The sequence below is a fragment of the Durio zibethinus genome, chromosome 12, assembly GCF_047325235.1.
Source record: "Durio zibethinus cultivar Kanyao isolate XHJ-2024 chromosome 12, ASM4732523v1, whole genome shotgun sequence".
NCBI classification, from domain to species: Eukaryota; Viridiplantae; Streptophyta; class Magnoliopsida; order Malvales; family Malvaceae; genus Durio; species Durio zibethinus.
In genome coordinates, this window is record NC_143173.1 from 11,582,084 (window position 1) to 11,598,207 (window position 16,124).

Sequence of the window (16,124 nt, forward strand, 5' to 3'; positions counted from 1 at the left end):
TTGCAAATTTGCATGGATACTTGCGAGATAAGTAGCCGACAAAGTACACCATTATGTGTGGTTATTCATAACACGAGACCTTTCAAAACATCACCGCCGTCCGCAAACACAAGCTGTCCCCCTCAGAAAAACCTAACCCTAAATCCCCAAATAAGTAAAGGATTCAAATTTCGTCTCGTTGGGATTTTGATGCAGTCGATGCCTGGCTTTGGTGAAGTTGAAGAGGATCTAAGAGAGGGTTCCTTCATTAAATGCTCTCTCTTTATCTCCCCTTCAAAGTTCCTTCTTTTTTCATGTCTTCTTCAATTACACCCTCTTTCTTATCTGCTCCTTCAGGGTCCTCTCAAGCCCTAGGCTTTGATCTTCTCTCTATGCCTCTCAAACTTCCCCTTTGTATAAAACATGAGTGATTCTAAGGTTAGTTCCCTTCCCTGCCTCTAATTTATGTTTTACTATTTTTTATATCTGGGGTTTTTGTTAAATGAACACAATATTGCTGTTTCTGAGGTGGGCTTGCTTTTGTTTTCTTGTTAAGCACTTACAGTTTAGGAATTTTTATTTAATTTTAATGGGTTTATGCTTGCTTATGCCCTCTTCTTCTTTTAGCATTACAATCTTTTAGTTTTTGGATCGATTGATTACTGTGGGTTGGGGTCTACATACATAAAATTATCATTTGGTTGAAATTGAATTATTATTAAGACAAGCCTTACTATGTTTTACTTATGCATGAGGTATCAATTGCGTAGCTTCGAATCAGAGCTGTAGCTCTATTGTTTTCTTTGCTTTTAGCAGGTACTCGTTTTTGGGTCATTTACTGAAGATGAAACCAGGTCATTGCTGTTAAAGCGGTCAGCTGGGAATGCTGAAAAGCCTGTGGAAAAGAAAGAATTGCAATTTGGTTCTTTGAATTTTGCAGCTGGAGGATCTTTGGGTAGTGCCAATGGTGATTTGAGCAACAAGCCTAGTTCCACAAACGGGCTAGTTGGATGTCTATCCTCAACATCATCAATTGAGGATGGAAAAAGTAGAAAAACAGCAACAGATCATTCCTCAACTACACTTCAAACACCAAAAGAAAATGGAAATACAAAGAGTTCCACTGATGGTTCTGGCCTCAGTAATGGTGTAAAACAACTGAATGCAAAAAGCATTGATGTAACTTCACTGCTCTTATTGCAAAATGAATACGGTCCCTTGAATTATTTTCAAAGTTTGAAATTGCATGTGCTTGAGAGCGAAAAGGTAGAGGGTAGAGATAAGAACGGGATGATTGATATTTCATTAGTATGCACCGTTCAAGGAGACATTCAGAAGGCAGCCACAATTTTTAAAAACTTATTACCCCGAGGCTTAATCAACTCTGGAAATTTATGCTTTCTTAATGCTACTTTACAGGCTCTTCTATCCTGTTCTCCTTTTGTCCAGCTCTTGCATCAACTTCGACTTTGTATTATACCCAAGGTTTGTTGTTTAATTATGTTGTTTCCTTGAACTATGCACTAATAAATGACCATCTCAAATTGATGATTTGCTATATTTGAAGATGAGTAAATATGAACTTGTTAATAGGTTCAACTAACCTTCATTGTGTTTGGCTTTGATTTGATAGGTTGGCTATCCAACATTAACTGCTTTTGCAGAGTTTGTATCTGACTTTGATGTGCCATCCAGCGATTCTAATGTAACGAAGAAAGATACAACAGTCCTTGAGATTGGTAGGCCTTTCAGCCCTGGCATGTTTGAAGCTATCCTCAAAAGTTTTACTCCAGATGTGCCAAATAGCATATCTGGTCGGCCAAGGTTTGTATACTTTCTATGTCAGTGTTTTGTCAGTATTTGTATATTTTACCAGTCTCAAGCAACATTCTTTGCATAGACCCTTTCTCTTGCAATAAAAAAAACTTGACTATTTGATAACATTGTAGAATTGACATATCATCCTCCATGATCTTGAATTTAAAAATGCTAGTCATGGCTCTCTTGATTTCTTTTAATCCTTTCCAAAATGCTAAAAGTTTTTGAGAGCTTGGTTATCTTACCTATCAATTCCCTCTCTCCTTGCTTTTGGTGTCAATTATATAGTAATTTAGTGCCACCTTGCTATAGCTTCCTCATCAGCACTTTATGACAAGAAATTCTGTGATTTGTTGAAATGTTTGTAAATGCTTGAAAATAGAATGATCAATAGACTTAACTATCTACTATGTTCAATGTCTTGCAACTTAGACAACTCTTTGTCTTCTGTAATAACAATGTGATGATTTTTTATTTATCATCCTTTTCAGGCAGGAAGATGCTCAGGAGTTTTTAAGTTTTATCATGGATCAAATGCACGATGAATTGATTAAGCTTCAAGGGCAGTCCAGTAGCTCTAATGGGGTGAGGTCATCATTAGTTTCTTCTGTAGAAGATGATGAATGGGAGACAGTTGGACCAAAAAACAAATCAGCAGTCACAAGAACTCAAAGCTTCCTTCCTTCAGAGCTAAGTGATATTTTTGGAGGACAGTTGAGAAGCGTGGTGAAGGCAAGAGGTAGGGACATATGCTATGTCTGCAAAGTATATTGGATAATGTGAAAATTGCCAATTTGTGGGGTTATTTTTTTGTTACATGTATTTATGGGATTTGCCAACCTGGGCTTTTTTTTACTTTACGACTGTACCTACCAAAAGATAACTCAGACAAGCCAACACTGACAGACAAATTAACTAGATAATTCCAGCAATTTATGCTTGTAAAATTTTATCTGTAAACAAAGTGGAAATACATATACTTATCCAAACTTGGTTTTGTTCATGTTAGTTTGTGTTCTTGGGTGGATTTTGCACTATGTTATCTGGTTATACTACCATTTATTAACATTTTGATCTTTTATTTTTCTTAATTTGTTTTGTGGGGCAGGAAACAAGGCTTCTGCTACTGTTCAACCATTTCTATTGCTCCACCTTGATATCCACCCTGAAGCTGTTCATACCATCGAGGATGCACTTCATTTGTTTTCTGCACCAGAATATCTTGAAGGTTATCGTGCATCAACAGCTGGGAAGGTATTTATTTTCTTTTACTTGTTTCCAGAATATTCTATTTTTGTATAAATCTTTGAGTGTTTGTTTATGTTATGTCTCATCTTTTCCTGTATGTTTAGATATTATTTGTGATAAATTGGTTATGGTTATGTGTTTATGTCCAGCAGGCTGGTATTGTCACTGCCAGAAAATCTGTCAAGATACAGAAACTTTCAAAGATAATGATTTTGCACCTGATGCGTTTTAGCTATGGAAGCCAGGGGAGTACCAAGTTACTTAAGCCTGTACACTTCCCACTTGAGTTGGTATTGGTTCGGGAGCTACTTGTTTCTCCATCCACTGGGGTAACACTTCTCTTCCTTCACTTGTTTAAATACGGTTGCTTTGCATGATTCTGCATGTTGCAAATTCACGTTGTGAAATAAGAAGCAGCTTTAGTTAAAGCTGAGTAGCTGACTTGCTTTAAGTCTTCTTTTACTATAGTATCTGCTAAAATGATCCTATATTCGGGCTCTTGTTTATTTTTTGCGCCCCCCCCCCCCCCCCCCCCACCCCACCCCCAACTAGTTAACAAGCCAATGCTATATTCAATGTTTATTTTTTGTAATTTATTTATAGGGCCGAAAATATGAACTGGTTGCTACGATAACCCATCATGGAAGTGAGCCTTCTAAGGGGCATTATACAGCTGATGCTCGTTACCCCAATGGTCAATGGCTGCGATTTGATGATGCCTCTGTCACAGCCATTGGGACGAGCAAGGTGTTGCACGATCAAGCATATGTTCTCTTCTACAAACAAACATAGTAGGGTCAACTTATACCTTGTTTGCATTATACTCAACCTCGTACTATAGCTTGTGTGTTTGCCAGGAACATCATTACAGAATTGGCATCGTGATTTTTCCTTTTCTTGCAATAGTTGGTAGCTCCTTAAGCTTTAACTGGAGAATTGAACTGCTACTGATTTATACAAGTCTTCTGTAACTATAATTAAACTGTATGGAAGTTCTTGCTATTTAATGAAATTTTGCTAATGTTGTTAAGTTGCGGCGATTTTGTTTCGTTTGTTTTCTCCTTTTCACATTAGAGAGAGAGAGAGAGAGAGAGAGAGAGTGTGTCAAACTATGGCAAAGAAATTACAAATTAAGAATAAAAAAAATTTTAAAGCTGAGGGTAACGTGCATGAATTTAGCTATTATTGTCAGAGGGAAGGAGAGGGGTCTGTCGTAAAACATATATATGTTGATGTTGGGATGGGAGTCAAAGGACAATATGCCAATTAACGATGCTCAGAAAAATAAACTCCTAAACAACATTTTCTACCTTAAAACTGAGGAGATGTAACTATTTTATCACTAATTTGCCTGCTTCACGGTGGCTGCAGCGCCTAATTAACTCCCAATATAATAAGACAAGAGTTGAAAAACAACAGCTTTCTCGCTGTCACACTTCAGGTAATGCTAAAATTGAGAAAGGAGAGAGGGAAAAAAGGTAAACAATTGATCATAAACCAGGATGAAAAATTAAGGCTAAAATTAATTCATTACACAAAGGCTATGATAAAACTTCTAAGAACTAAATTCATGCATTTAAGGAAATTTATGTCCTATAGAAAATTATCTTCTTCCATGCTTTCTTTTCATATGACATTGAAATTTTCGTTACAATTCTCCAACTTTCTTTAATTTTGCTTTTTGGTGATGCGGAAGCTGTCCATGACCGTCCTTGTTTTCGAATTCACAAACTACAAAAAAGTGAAGAAATTCATATGAATTAGCAAAAAGCTGTCAACTGATCTTTCTATATGTTATAAATTAGAAAAATATTCCGTCACCAACCTCTACCATTAGCTCATCCTTTGTTGCATGGGCTCTAACATAGCCAAATTCACAAATCCTTGACAAACTCCAACTAGCTGCCTGTTCATGAATGATAACCCCATTGACAAACTGTGAATAAAATTCTATTAATTTTTGACACAACATGTCCACTAGACTTACAAGGGGTGAGAATTTGTCAAGACTGAAGCCAGCCATTCCAACAATAGCTTGCACAGGTGCTTTGAAGTTACCATTGTCATATGTGTCTATCCCATTTTCATCTTTCGTTGGCATTGCCAGGCATTGAGAGTTGTAAATGGAACATGTCCTCTCATAATTATGAACATGGCCGAAAAGAACCAGATCGACCTAGCTCATTGTTCCAAACCATCATTTACATCAAAAGATACCAAACAAATAATACTGAAGCAAGAATAGGCTCTTACCTTGTTATCCAGCAGGACTGGTTCTATGACATTACGGAAATTAATATCAGTATTGCCTAGGCCAGGACAACTACTATACATAGGCCTATGCCTGCATTTTGCACATATTGCACTTGACAACAGTCTCAGAAAATCAGGGAATTCTGTGACCATTACATGGACTTGGCAATTTTTTGGAAACATTGAACTTACCCTGTAAAAATTAACCAAGGTGTTTTTGATCGATCGACTGAGGCCATGTCCTTCTTCATCCATTTGTACTTTGAAAATTTTGAAACCATGCCAATTTCATAATCAGTATAATATCAACACTTAATGCAGAGCAAAAGGGTAGGCTAATTTTTACCTGTTCAGAATTTTCTGTCCAGTCGTGTTCTGTTGAAATGACTGTGAAGTGAACACTGCCTAGTTCTATAGAATACCATGGCTTATCCTTTGCTGAGGTCGGCATTGGGAAATAGGTCTCATAAGGAACCCCGCATTCTCCACCAGAGTCAGGGCTTGGGTAACAAGACCCTGAACCTTCATAATCCCTGAAAGGTGCATGGCAGGTAAACTGTACGGATCTTTTGGTGCTGATTTTAATCAATTACTGGATAGCTTGATCGTTTGTGATCAATCATAATTCTAAATATTGATTCTAGTATAGTCATCTGCAATTTTGAGAATACTATATCTTTTATACACTGCTAGCTAGTAGCTAGGAAAGAAATTTACCTTTCATGATTTCCGATTGCCGTCATGTAAGAAACCTTAGAAGCCAAAGGGTTTATAAGGTGAAGGAAGAACTCCCATTCAACTAGGAAGCCAGTTGCATAGCTTATGTCCCCAATGTGAAAAATGGAGTCTATGTTGCCATTTTTCAATTCTTCAACCATTCCCTTTAGCACTGAGAGAGATCCTGGCTACATGTGTCAGTTATATAAGCCTCATTAGTGCATATATGGTGATGGCATGTATCTACCATTCAAATTTATGGGATTGTGCCATTGGATTTTGTTCATATTACAAACTATTGAGATTATATGAATCTGAACTGGAATAAAACAATGATCAAGCAAGCCAGTTTCCAGAAACGTTGGTCAAGTTTAGGAAAATTAAGATACGTCCTATATATCAACGTCAAGTTTTCTGTGACAGTGATCACATTGAATTGTGTCTCTACCTGAATGTAGTGTTCAGCAGAAGCATCAAGAGGAGCCTTTCCCATATCACCGAATACAAGAAATTTAAGTTCATCTGACCCTCCAGCAGGTGGAGCCCGGAAGTCCATTTGATCACTCCATCCAACTGCATCACTGAATCATAGAATACAAGGACATTTTGTTCTCATAGAAAACCCCCCAAATCTCTCTACAAATTAGCAAGGAGATGCATATGTCTTTCATGAATATAGGCGCAAAATTCTAGCCCACGGGACACAACAATTATAAGCTTGTAATATCAAGAACAAAAATTGAGTGGAATTATTCAGTTATCATAAGATGATGTTCCTGCTATACCTTCCATATTTGTAGTAGAAGGTGCTGGAAGGTTGAAGTCCTGTCATCACTGCCGTGTGAATGTAACCAGGGTCATGCCACCCGAAATCCTTGGCAGGACTTGGTATTAAAATAGAACCTATCCATTTTACAATCAACTTATAAATGCAAGTGAAAACTTTTATGAAATTAATCGTTACAGATGGTTTATACTTAAATATTTAAGCCAACATGATATTCTTGAAGAGTACTATAATACGGAACTCACTGCACATATCATCCTGGGAAAAGGTTGTAACTTCTGATGTCTGTGATTTTCCATTCCCATACTTGACTTGTTGAGGTTTCTCATCCCCGCTGATCCATGTTAATCTCATCTGCAGCTCCATTGATAACAAAATTCTCAGACTTAATCGCTGGCTGATTTCTTATCAGCAGAACCATCAACTTCACCCTTAACAAGCTCATGTCTTAAACAAATGTAAAGATAGTTAACTTATATATGTATTAATAATTTTTTTTAGAGAACTAACTCATATGCATGTGGATGCTAATTACCGATGTTCCAGTGGAATCTCTGCTTGAGAGATGTCCATACAATGGCGCATTCGGAGTTGAAAATTTCAAGGGGTTGCTCCTTCTCAAAAGGCAAGGCTTAAGGAAGCCTCCAGTAAAGAACACAAATTCAATGTCACTTCTTATGTTAATAACATGAAAAGTTACGGAGCCAATGCAAGTTGTGACCTCGCATTTGCCATTGCTATATTTCTTGCATTCTTTCTTCTTGCAACTTAGATAGGTCGGATCACTGCTTAAATATTTTGCCTGCACAATTCAAATTCAATGGATGTTTATTAGAATTGTTCCTTTATCATTCTTAAATGTTTGAAGTTTGCCTACCAGAAAATAGCACATAAAAAAAAATCCCATATTCAAAGAAAACATTAGCTTTCCAATTTTTTAAAGGAAAAAAGAAAAAGGAGATGGTCATCCTGTCATATTCAACTTTTGGTTTTTGAATTTCTTGATATAGATCGTTTTCCATGATTAATATTTAGAAATTTTGATTCCCATTTCAAAAGACTAAACAAATCATGTAAGAAAAAGAAGGGAAAACATGTTTGAAGAACATGAAAATCATTGTGGTTCCTAATAGTGCAATAAATTATTATATTCAAAGGCGTTGCTTATGAAGTAACACCCATGTTTTTTTTTTTTTTGCCAAAACACCCATGTTTGGTATATCTGGTTCTGCTCCATTTAAAAATATAAAATTAACCCATGAAAATAGGTTAACATGACAGATATAGACTTCAGGATTGAATTCTTTTTATTGCCAAAATTTCATCTTCTTATGTAAAATATATATATATATTTATATATATGTTCTCAAAAACCAAATTGTTAATGGGAATTTTATGGGTTTTAGGCTACAGGTAACTGACGATGTAAGTGTGAAGTCAGGGTGAGGTGCCTAGCTAGCTATCTACCCGGCTCTTCACAACAAAAGAAGGAAAAAGACGGTATCCGTCCGTTACTGTGAAATATGATTTTAAATACGAAGTGACATATAGCCTAGAAATGATGGAAGGCTTCCTTCAATATTATCCATTCTATAAATGGTAATGCATCTCGTACAAGTTAGGTCCCTTCAAGGGGTTACCAAACTGTATATTTTACGTCAAGCCTTTGATTTCTTGTTGGGATTTAGTTGCCTTCTTCATTGTTTTACACAAGCTAGTTTGGCTTGACTGTCTCAATTTGGTTTATCTTTACACTACTGTCCAATATTCAAGTTTCCTGTCACCCCAAATTTCACCGATACAAGATAGATCGAAAATTGTAATTCGTAGCTTCTCTAGGTTTTGTTCTCACTTCTCACCAGGGATCAATCCAAAAACTAACTAAAAGGGAAAGTAGTTTAGACAAGCAAAATTAAAGGTAAATGGTGTTTAGGGTGAGTGATAATAATTAATTATAAGGGTGGCTTGAGCCACGAACTAAATGGGCACACCACCAGGCTAGGAGAGCATCACAGCTATAAACAGCAGTGAATTTTTTAACAAAAAAAAATGTATCAGATAGGTGACTCACATTTATCAGGCATGCCAGTTCAACTGTTTAAGTTCTTTTACATGCATTTTTCACAGTTCCATTTAACCGAATGCGGAACATCACATGAAAGTAAGAGGCAGAAGGCTTTTCAACTAGAAAACCAAAATTGCGTACCTTAACTGGATAATGGCAGAGGAGAGGAAGTTTACTAATGTCACCAGTTTGTACATAAAAAGCTTTACTTTGGAGACAACTTCCGACACTGCATATGCAAGGCAAAACCATAATTGGACATGAAGAAAATTATGATTCTCAAATGATCATGAACATATATATAAAAGGAAGGAAAAAAAAAACTGTAAAAAATGTTACTTAGAATAGGAAGGTGAGATCATGGCAATCCAGTCTCTTTTGGAAGGAAGCAAAACTCCGGTAACAGTCACAGTGACAAACTCTTCATTAGAGAGGTTAGAGTTTTTACTAACATTAATTTGGAGAAAAGGGTTTGGATCAAGGCATTGAAATAAAGCTCTTCTATTGACCACACGAAAGTGATCAGATATTGCGGTGTAATTCCGATGCACAAGGGTTGAGGTAGCAACCGAGGGATGCAATCGGAAAGAAGAAGATAAAGAAGGAAAGGTGAAGAAGAAAAGGAGAAGAACATTGATCGATATCAAAAGACAAGAAAAGGGTTTCTCCATTGAAATGAAAGAATGCATATGTTATGACTATATATGAAGCAGGCAAAAAGGGTTATAATTATTGGGTCTTCTTGATGTCTTTGTCTTATTTACCTTGCTTTGCGTCTGGCATTCTGGGGTTCAGGATTTGGACATGGTGAGACAGATCGAAGTTTCAAATGTTTTTGTTTTTGGACAGATTTTAAGGTTAAACTGAAAGTGAATTCGAGCATGTTGGAACATTTAAGGGTTGCCCAGGTGCATAGGCCAACTCTAGGGGGCATTGCTTAATGGAACAGTTATGTTACGATTACACCAAGAGTTTGTTATCAACCGTCACTTTTGTCCCCTTTACTAGGATTTTCATTTGCTGTTATCAATCGTTTCCTTTGATTTTATATTATTTTCATTATTTTATTTAATTGCCTGAAATCCCTTGTTTATTGGGTTAGGCATGATAAAAAGTAAAAAAGAAAGATAATAATAATAGTTAGAGATAATAATTGAATCACAGATATAATAAAAAATTTTAATTCAAAATTTACTCAAAATTTATTATTTAAAATTTATTTTAAATTCGATAAAATTTTAATATTTAAACTTAAATTCGATCATATAAATATTATATGTCTTTATTATATTGCATTGCATGAAACACTTTTGAGTATTCGGATGCGTTGTCTTTCATTTAAAACGTATAAAAATCATATGCGTAAACTTGTATGGATTCAATTAAACATTTACGATTTTAGTTTTCAAGCTTTTGGAAACATTTATATTTATCATTATCAAGATTTGGTCCAGGCTCAAGCCTCGCCTAAGCAAAATTATTTACGTACTTCAGGACCCAAAAGCCATTTCAAATCACAACAGGCAGGCAGCTAGTTATGTTAGAGAACTGCAAGACAGTCCAACCCAAAGTGTTGGAAAATGGTCGAAGACAAAGCTTGTCTAAAAAAACTCTGGCCCAACAACCTTCCTTCATGGTTACCTGATTTAATATGTCCCAGTTAAATATAGCACCTTATTAGCTAGACATCTTAATTGGAGGTAAATCAAGAGCTTTTTGTACTTGTTGATGCTTGATTTTCATCACTAATTTATCATCTCTTTAATAAAATCCTATAAGGAATAATTAGAATATAATTACATAAAGTAATATCAAATAAAATCGTCTTATAATTTTTTTTTCTCTCATAATGAATGAATTAATTAAATGAACAATTATCGAAGAATAACATATTCATTAAATGCCCAACATATATCTAATTTCACATTTGATATTTGACTTTGACTTAATCATTATCTCAAATTTTTAATCAGTAATTTCTAAATCAATATTAATACTAATCAGCAATTCCAAATCCGTGACATAGGCCTACATTATTAGATTAATAATAAACATTATTATATTACTTATATATAGTAAACTTATGGATTAAACTTCACATATATATATATATATATGTATATACACATATCCTGGTACGTCCATCCAATAAAATAAGCTCTGTTGGGCTGAATTTTAGAGGGATTTTTGTTGTATTCTTGGTTAACTTAAACGAGCTCAAAGCAAAAGTACAAAATCCCAACTCTTGAAAGCATCCCCACCTGAACATTGTAAGGATCGATAGCTATCTTTCATGGCCAAATCAAATGACAAATTTTTTTTTTTCTTTCCAATTATGATAAAAATAGTTTATATATATATACACCTATATAAATCAAGAGCGCCTAGCATAAGATAACCTTTCTCTTTCGAAGATAATATCTAGACCCATCATTTCATTTGTTTTTCTACTTTTGTTTTGATTGTGCTTAATTTGTTTGATTCCTAACCACTCTCCCACTTCCATGTAAACACAAAACAAAACAACATATAGAAAGGGATCAGAAAAATAAAAAACAAGTATCTTAATTCAAGTTGACCAATCAAAGCAATGGTAAACAATCCAGCAAAAAAAAGAGTTCATGCAATTCCACAACCTTTATGGAAAATATTTGGCTGATGAAGGTTAGACGCAATAGCTGACTCATGCATTCGCTACGTTAATTAATTTCTCCAGAAAATATGACAATATAATGGTGGTAGCTACGGCAGGGTGGAGGGAATCAGCTGTTTTGGCACAAATACAAACAAAAAGAAACAAGTGGGCTGGATGCCTTGCGCTCCACTTTCTAGTTTCTACCTATATATCCTATGTTAATTAGAGCATGCTAATCTAATCTAGTATTTTACAACATCTTGGAAAAGAAGTTAAAATCTTGTATCTTGCTTGTCTTTTTGTCATAATGTTAGAAGAAGAAAACCCCAAGTAGATGGTTTTGGCTTTGAAAAGAGAAAAAATAGCTGATTTGGAGGCACACGTAAAGGCCTCCCTCGCAATCCCCACCATCACCCACTAAGCAACAAGAGAGAGTGTTGTTTTGTTTTGGTAGGACATCTTTGACTTTTGTGTTGTGCTTGAGCATGATACCAAATTTTGGCCAGCTCTTCTTCCCATCCACTTCACATTCTGACAAAACAAATCAAATTTAGTGAGAAATAGAGTGAAACAAACAGACATGTTTTCCTCTTTCCTTATTACTGGTTTGTAGAGACAGAACATATGGATGAACAGAGGGAGAAACAGAGAGGACTCTAGCTCTATGCTTTTTTCTATTTCAAGAAATTCCATATTCTTTGGAACCCTCCAAAAGACAAACAAAACAATGAAGACAAAAACAACCTCTTGTTGTTCTCAAAGCAGCCATGGAAAAGTCCCTCAAGACAAGAGCTTTAATTCCAATTAGCTCACTTTCCAACAAACCTTACACCCCCAAACCAAACCCTGCTTTTAGTGATGAAACACATCTGATGGAGAAAGATATTTGAGTTTTCCTTAAGGGGTCTTCCTGGATTTCGATGAATTTCAAAACCCTGTTGGGAATTTTAATTTATTGCTCTGTTTGATCAGTTTTGTCAGGAGAATTCACTGTACTTTTACTGGTAATTCCCTGTCTCTGTTTCATGATCAGGGGATGGGCGTGCTCCACTCAGCTGATTCTTGTATGGTCAAAACAGGAAACATTGAAAACCAGAGCCTGTTTTTGTTTTCCTCTGTTTATTTGATACTGCTTTCAAGTTTCAACTAATGCTTTTCTAGTCACAATTAGTCTAACACTGTTTAAAAGTGTTGGAAAGAGAAATATCTAATTCTTGATTTTACTACTCTGATTAAGGAGTTCCTTCTGGTTGTTGTAAGTATGGTTGTTGTAAGTATTTTAGTCAGTTTTGGAACCGTTTAATTATAGCATTCAGATTGATTTTGCATCAAATTATTTACGCATAAGCTGTTCACTGAACAATATGCTAGAATTGTAATTTTCAGGGGGGTGAAGATTACTCTGACTGTTAACGGCAGGAATGATTCAAGAGGGAACATCGTCTGTGACTTCATCACCACATCAGTTCTTCACCTGGATGTCACTATCTCCTGGTTTAGGATCCCCGTTCCCATGGCCCCGGGAGCTCAAATCTGAGGAGAGGGGTTTATATCTGATCCATCTTCTTGTTGCCTGTGCAAACCATGTCGCTGCCGGTAGTCTTGAGAATGCCAATATTTACCTTGAGCAAATATCCCAACTTGCCTCTCCCGATGGAGATACCATGCAAAGAATTGCCGCTTACTTCACTGAGGCACTTGCTGATAGGATGCTTAAAGCATGGCCGGGTCTTCACAAAGCCCTCAATTCCACAAAAATATCATCAGTATCAGAGGAATTTCTTGTTCAAAAATTGTTCTTTGAGCTATGCCCCATTTTAAAGCTTGCATACATTATCACAAATCAGGCCATTGTAGAAGCTATGGAGGGGGAGAAGATGGTTCATATTATAGATCTCTATTCCTTTGAGCCTGCACAGTGGATCAATCTTTTTCAGACATTTAGTAGTAGACCAGAAGGGCCACCCCACCTGAGAATTACAGGCATTCATAAACAGAAAGAGGTGTTAAAGCAAATGGCCCTTCGGTTGACAGAAGAAGCTGAAAAATTGAACATTCCATTTCAGTTTAACCCAATAGTTTGCAGGTTAGAGAATCTTGATCTTGAAAGTTTGCGTGTCAAGACCGGAGAAGCTCTTGCAGTCAGTTCTGTCCTTGAGCTTCATTCTCTCCTGGCTACTGATGATGAGATGCTTAGAAGGAACATTAACTCCCCATCCGTGTCTAAGAATGTTAATAGTAATCAATCACACAGAGTGTTGCAGATGAACCAACGTACTTTTGGAGAGTGGCTTCAGAAAGAACCAGTCCATATGTATAGCCCAAGTTCTGACTTGGCAACACCATCGCCATCATCTCCGCTGTCCCTAGCTCCAGCACCGAAACTGTGGAGCTTTCTAACCGCTCTACGGGCACTGTCACCAAAACTGATGGTAGTAACTGAGCAGGAGTCCAACCATAATGGACCTACTTTAATGGAGAGGGCAATGGAAGCATTGAATTTCTATGCTGCGCTCTTTGATTGCTTACAGTCTACAGTATCAAGAGCACCACAAGAGCGACAAAAGGTTGAGAAGATGCTTTTCGGAGAGGAAATTAAGAATATTATAGCATGTGAGGGCCATGAGAGAAAGGTGAGACATGAAAAGCTTGAGAAATGGATTCTGAGACTTGAGTTAGCCAGCTTTCTAAGGGTGCCTTTAAGCTACCATGGCATGTTGCAGGCAGGAAGGTTGTTGCAGACCAATAACTATGACGGTTATAAGATCAAAGAAGAGAATGGGTGTTTGCTTCTGTTCTGGCAAGAAAGACCTCTATATTCAATGTCAGCCTGGGGGTTTAGACGCTATGATTAAGATTGTTACTCATTTTGTGTGTGTGCTTGTTTCCTCCTTTGTATTGTTCTTCTCTCTGTAAAGAATATTAAGCTTTTCTTTCTCTGCAATCTCATAATGTTCCAATGAAAAGTTGGAGCTCATTTCTCCTTGACTCCTATGTTTATCTTTCTATGTTTGCTAGTCTATTTGCCCTCTTAGATCCAATGTATAAGAAAGACTATTCATTCTGCATATACTTCGAAAATTTAAACATATCTGATTCATTTCTTTGAGTCACTTCATAGTCTAATAACATTTCATGTTGAATAATGATGGAAGTTCTGCTTCATTCAGTAATTATATGGGCAGAAAATTTCCTTGAAGGTTTAAAGTTGCAACATGACCTAAGAACTTAAACAAGTGAATTGACAAATCAGATAATACAATAGATTGGAAGGTTGGAACATCTGAGCTTGGAAATCTACAATAGATTTCTTATGCATCCTTACGAAATAGAAGTGAAAATCACATTCTCTCCTTTTGTCAATAGAAGAAACACCCTAAAGCGAGTAGAAATCATGACCAAAGCAAGAAAATAAATAAAAGATAATTGAATTCCATGGGAGCATGGTAATTGTTCAGTAATGCACGACAGACACGTTATATTCCACAACAACATCTCCAATCTGATTAAACCAAACTGTCTTGGCCAAAGCATAACCACGAGCAAAGCGGAAAATTCCACTGCCTCCAACTATTGGCATTTCTCTCACCTTATTAAGGACTGCATTCCGGCCAAGAATGCTAAGTGCGCTTCCATTGTAAATTCCGTCAGAGAATGCGAAATTCATGACCATAAGCAAGCCAATTTCATGTTGAGAAGCCAAAGCATAAATCCCCTGAGCTCTTCCCACAAGTTTTGAATTAGGCTCAGGTTTTTCTGTCAATGGATCAGCTACCATGAAAGTCGTACCAAATGAAACAGTTGACTTGTTTGCTGGCCTGATAATTTTTATGGCTGTAGGGTTTTTTCCATCTACAATGTCATGGAAGTAGAAGTGGAGAAGAGTCATTTTCTCCATCCGTTTTGTTGATGTTATAATGGATTGACTCGAGAACTCTCCATTAATTGTAATGGAGAAAGTTGAGAAGAGGGTGAAGAACAATAAGAAGAGAGTTTGAGTTACAAAGGAAGCCATTTTGGTTCAAATTTCAGCTGCAATGCATGGTCAGCTTCCCAAAGAGGGTATTTATAGGGTAATGAAAATATAGTTAATTTTTCTTTCCTCCTTGTCTTGTTTTCTGAGGCATATGTGAAGAAATGATTACTTATGTTTGGCCTTCCATCTACAAATTAAGCAGTTAATTTTCATGACTCTGGAGGAAGAAATGCCAAAAACGGTTTTCATCGTTGTTATGGTGACCGACCATAGAAGCAAGTAATACTTACTTCAACTAGGATCTAATTAATTAATAAATCATTTGATAGTGTGGAATGAAGCTGTAATCAAATTTCTCCAACATTATTTCAGATATAATCTCAGTTAACTGATAGCTAAGTCATGATATACTAGAAATAACTAATAAGGCCAAAAATGGAGCTGCAGGAGTTGTCTACTTTTCTACTTTCTCTTTTTGAAAAGAGAATTCACTGATTTTAGATGAAGGCATAGTGACATAATAATCATGTATATATACCAAGCCTCTACAGAGCATGCTTGCTTCCTTCACAAAGAAAGGCCATGCAATCATAGCTTTACTGCCGATAGGTAATCAGACATTTCCAAGTTGGCTGCACAAACTTGC

At 36.3% G+C, this 16,124-nt stretch overlaps 2 protein-coding genes and 2 pseudogenes across 13 annotated transcripts; 2 read left to right on the forward strand and 2 right to left on the reverse strand.

The window, feature by feature from the left end:
- The first annotated feature begins 57 nt into the window (after nucleotides 1-57).
- On the forward strand, nucleotides 58-4,075 carry LOC111295850 (ubiquitin carboxyl-terminal hydrolase 24-like). Of its 8 annotated transcripts, none has more exons than XM_022889616.2 (8): nucleotides 58-417; nucleotides 793-1,158; nucleotides 1,399-1,464; nucleotides 1,613-1,803; nucleotides 2,289-2,536; nucleotides 2,906-3,051; nucleotides 3,195-3,374; nucleotides 3,649-4,075. In XM_022889616.2, exons 1-8 carry the CDS (start codon nucleotides 403-405, stop codon nucleotides 3,835-3,837), a joined length of 1,401 nt encoding a protein of 466 aa, XP_022745351.1. In that variant the 5' UTR covers nucleotides 58-402; the 3' UTR covers nucleotides 3,838-4,075. The 8 variants fall into 8 exon arrangements, with proteins under 8 accessions (XP_022745351.1, XP_089596681.1, XP_089596682.1 ...); XM_089740555.1 differs by having other exon boundaries at nucleotides 3,198-3,374; XM_089740556.1 differs by having other exon boundaries at nucleotides 796-1,158.
- Nucleotides 4,076-4,427: 352 nt separating this feature from the next.
- On the reverse strand, nucleotides 4,428-9,868 carry LOC111295852 (nucleotide pyrophosphatase/phosphodiesterase-like). 3 transcript variants are annotated; one of them, XM_089740554.1, is made up of 13 exons: nucleotides 9,632-9,868; nucleotides 9,009-9,096; nucleotides 7,338-7,604; nucleotides 7,048-7,156; nucleotides 6,801-6,918; nucleotides 6,464-6,596; nucleotides 6,016-6,203; nucleotides 5,645-5,831; nucleotides 5,491-5,558; nucleotides 5,299-5,389; nucleotides 5,033-5,221; nucleotides 4,871-4,951; nucleotides 4,428-4,776 (listed from the first exon to the last, which is right to left on the reverse strand). In XM_089740554.1, the coding sequence occupies exons 1-13, from the start codon at nucleotides 9,799-9,801 to the stop codon at nucleotides 4,714-4,716; spliced, it is 1,752 nt and encodes a 583-aa protein (XP_089596680.1). In that variant the 5' UTR covers nucleotides 9,802-9,868; the 3' UTR covers nucleotides 4,428-4,713. The 3 variants fall into 3 exon arrangements, with proteins under 3 accessions (XP_089596680.1, XP_089596679.1, XP_089596678.1); XM_089740553.1 differs by having other exon boundaries at nucleotides 4,871-4,947; nucleotides 9,207-9,698; XM_089740552.1 differs by having other exon boundaries at nucleotides 9,207-9,698.
- Nucleotides 9,869-12,000: 2,132 nt separating this feature from the next.
- Nucleotides 12,001-14,607, forward strand: LOC111296675 (scarecrow-like protein 3 pseudogene; annotated as a pseudogene). 2 transcript variants are annotated; one of them, XR_016325875.1, is made up of 2 exons: nucleotides 12,001-12,772; nucleotides 12,889-14,607. The product of XR_016325875.1 is annotated as a scarecrow-like protein 3 pseudogene, transcript variant X1 (transcript). The 2 variants fall into 2 exon arrangements; XR_016325876.1 differs by having other exon boundaries at nucleotides 12,001-12,506.
- Nucleotides 14,608-14,642: 35 nt separating this feature from the next.
- Nucleotides 14,643-15,523, reverse strand: LOC111297168 (dirigent protein 22 pseudogene; annotated as a pseudogene).
- Between the last annotated feature and the right edge of the window lie 601 nt (nucleotides 15,524-16,124).

Bases quoted from the DNA above. Each gene is read 5' to 3' on its own strand.
- LOC111295852 (XM_089740552.1), bottom strand. From the start codon at position 9,556: ATGCATTCTTTCATTTCAATGGAGAAACCCTTTTCTTGTCTTTTGATA. The intron at 9,097-9,206 runs GTAACATTTTTT...TTGCATATGCAG, and splicing joins ATCTCACCTTCCTATTCTAA to TGTCGGAAGTTGTCTCCAAA. The intron at 7,157-7,337 runs GTAATTAGCATC...ATGGAGCTGCAG, and splicing joins GAGATTCCACTGGAACATCG to ATGAGATTAACATGGATCAG.
- LOC111295850 (XM_022889613.2), top strand. The intron at 1,465-1,612 runs GTTTGTTGTTTA...TTGATTTGATAG, and splicing joins GACTTTGTATTATACCCAAG to GTTGGCTATCCAACATTAAC. The intron at 2,537-2,905 runs GTAGGGACATAT...TTTGTGGGGCAG, and splicing joins AAGCGTGGTGAAGGCAAGAG to GAAACAAGGCTTCTGCTACT.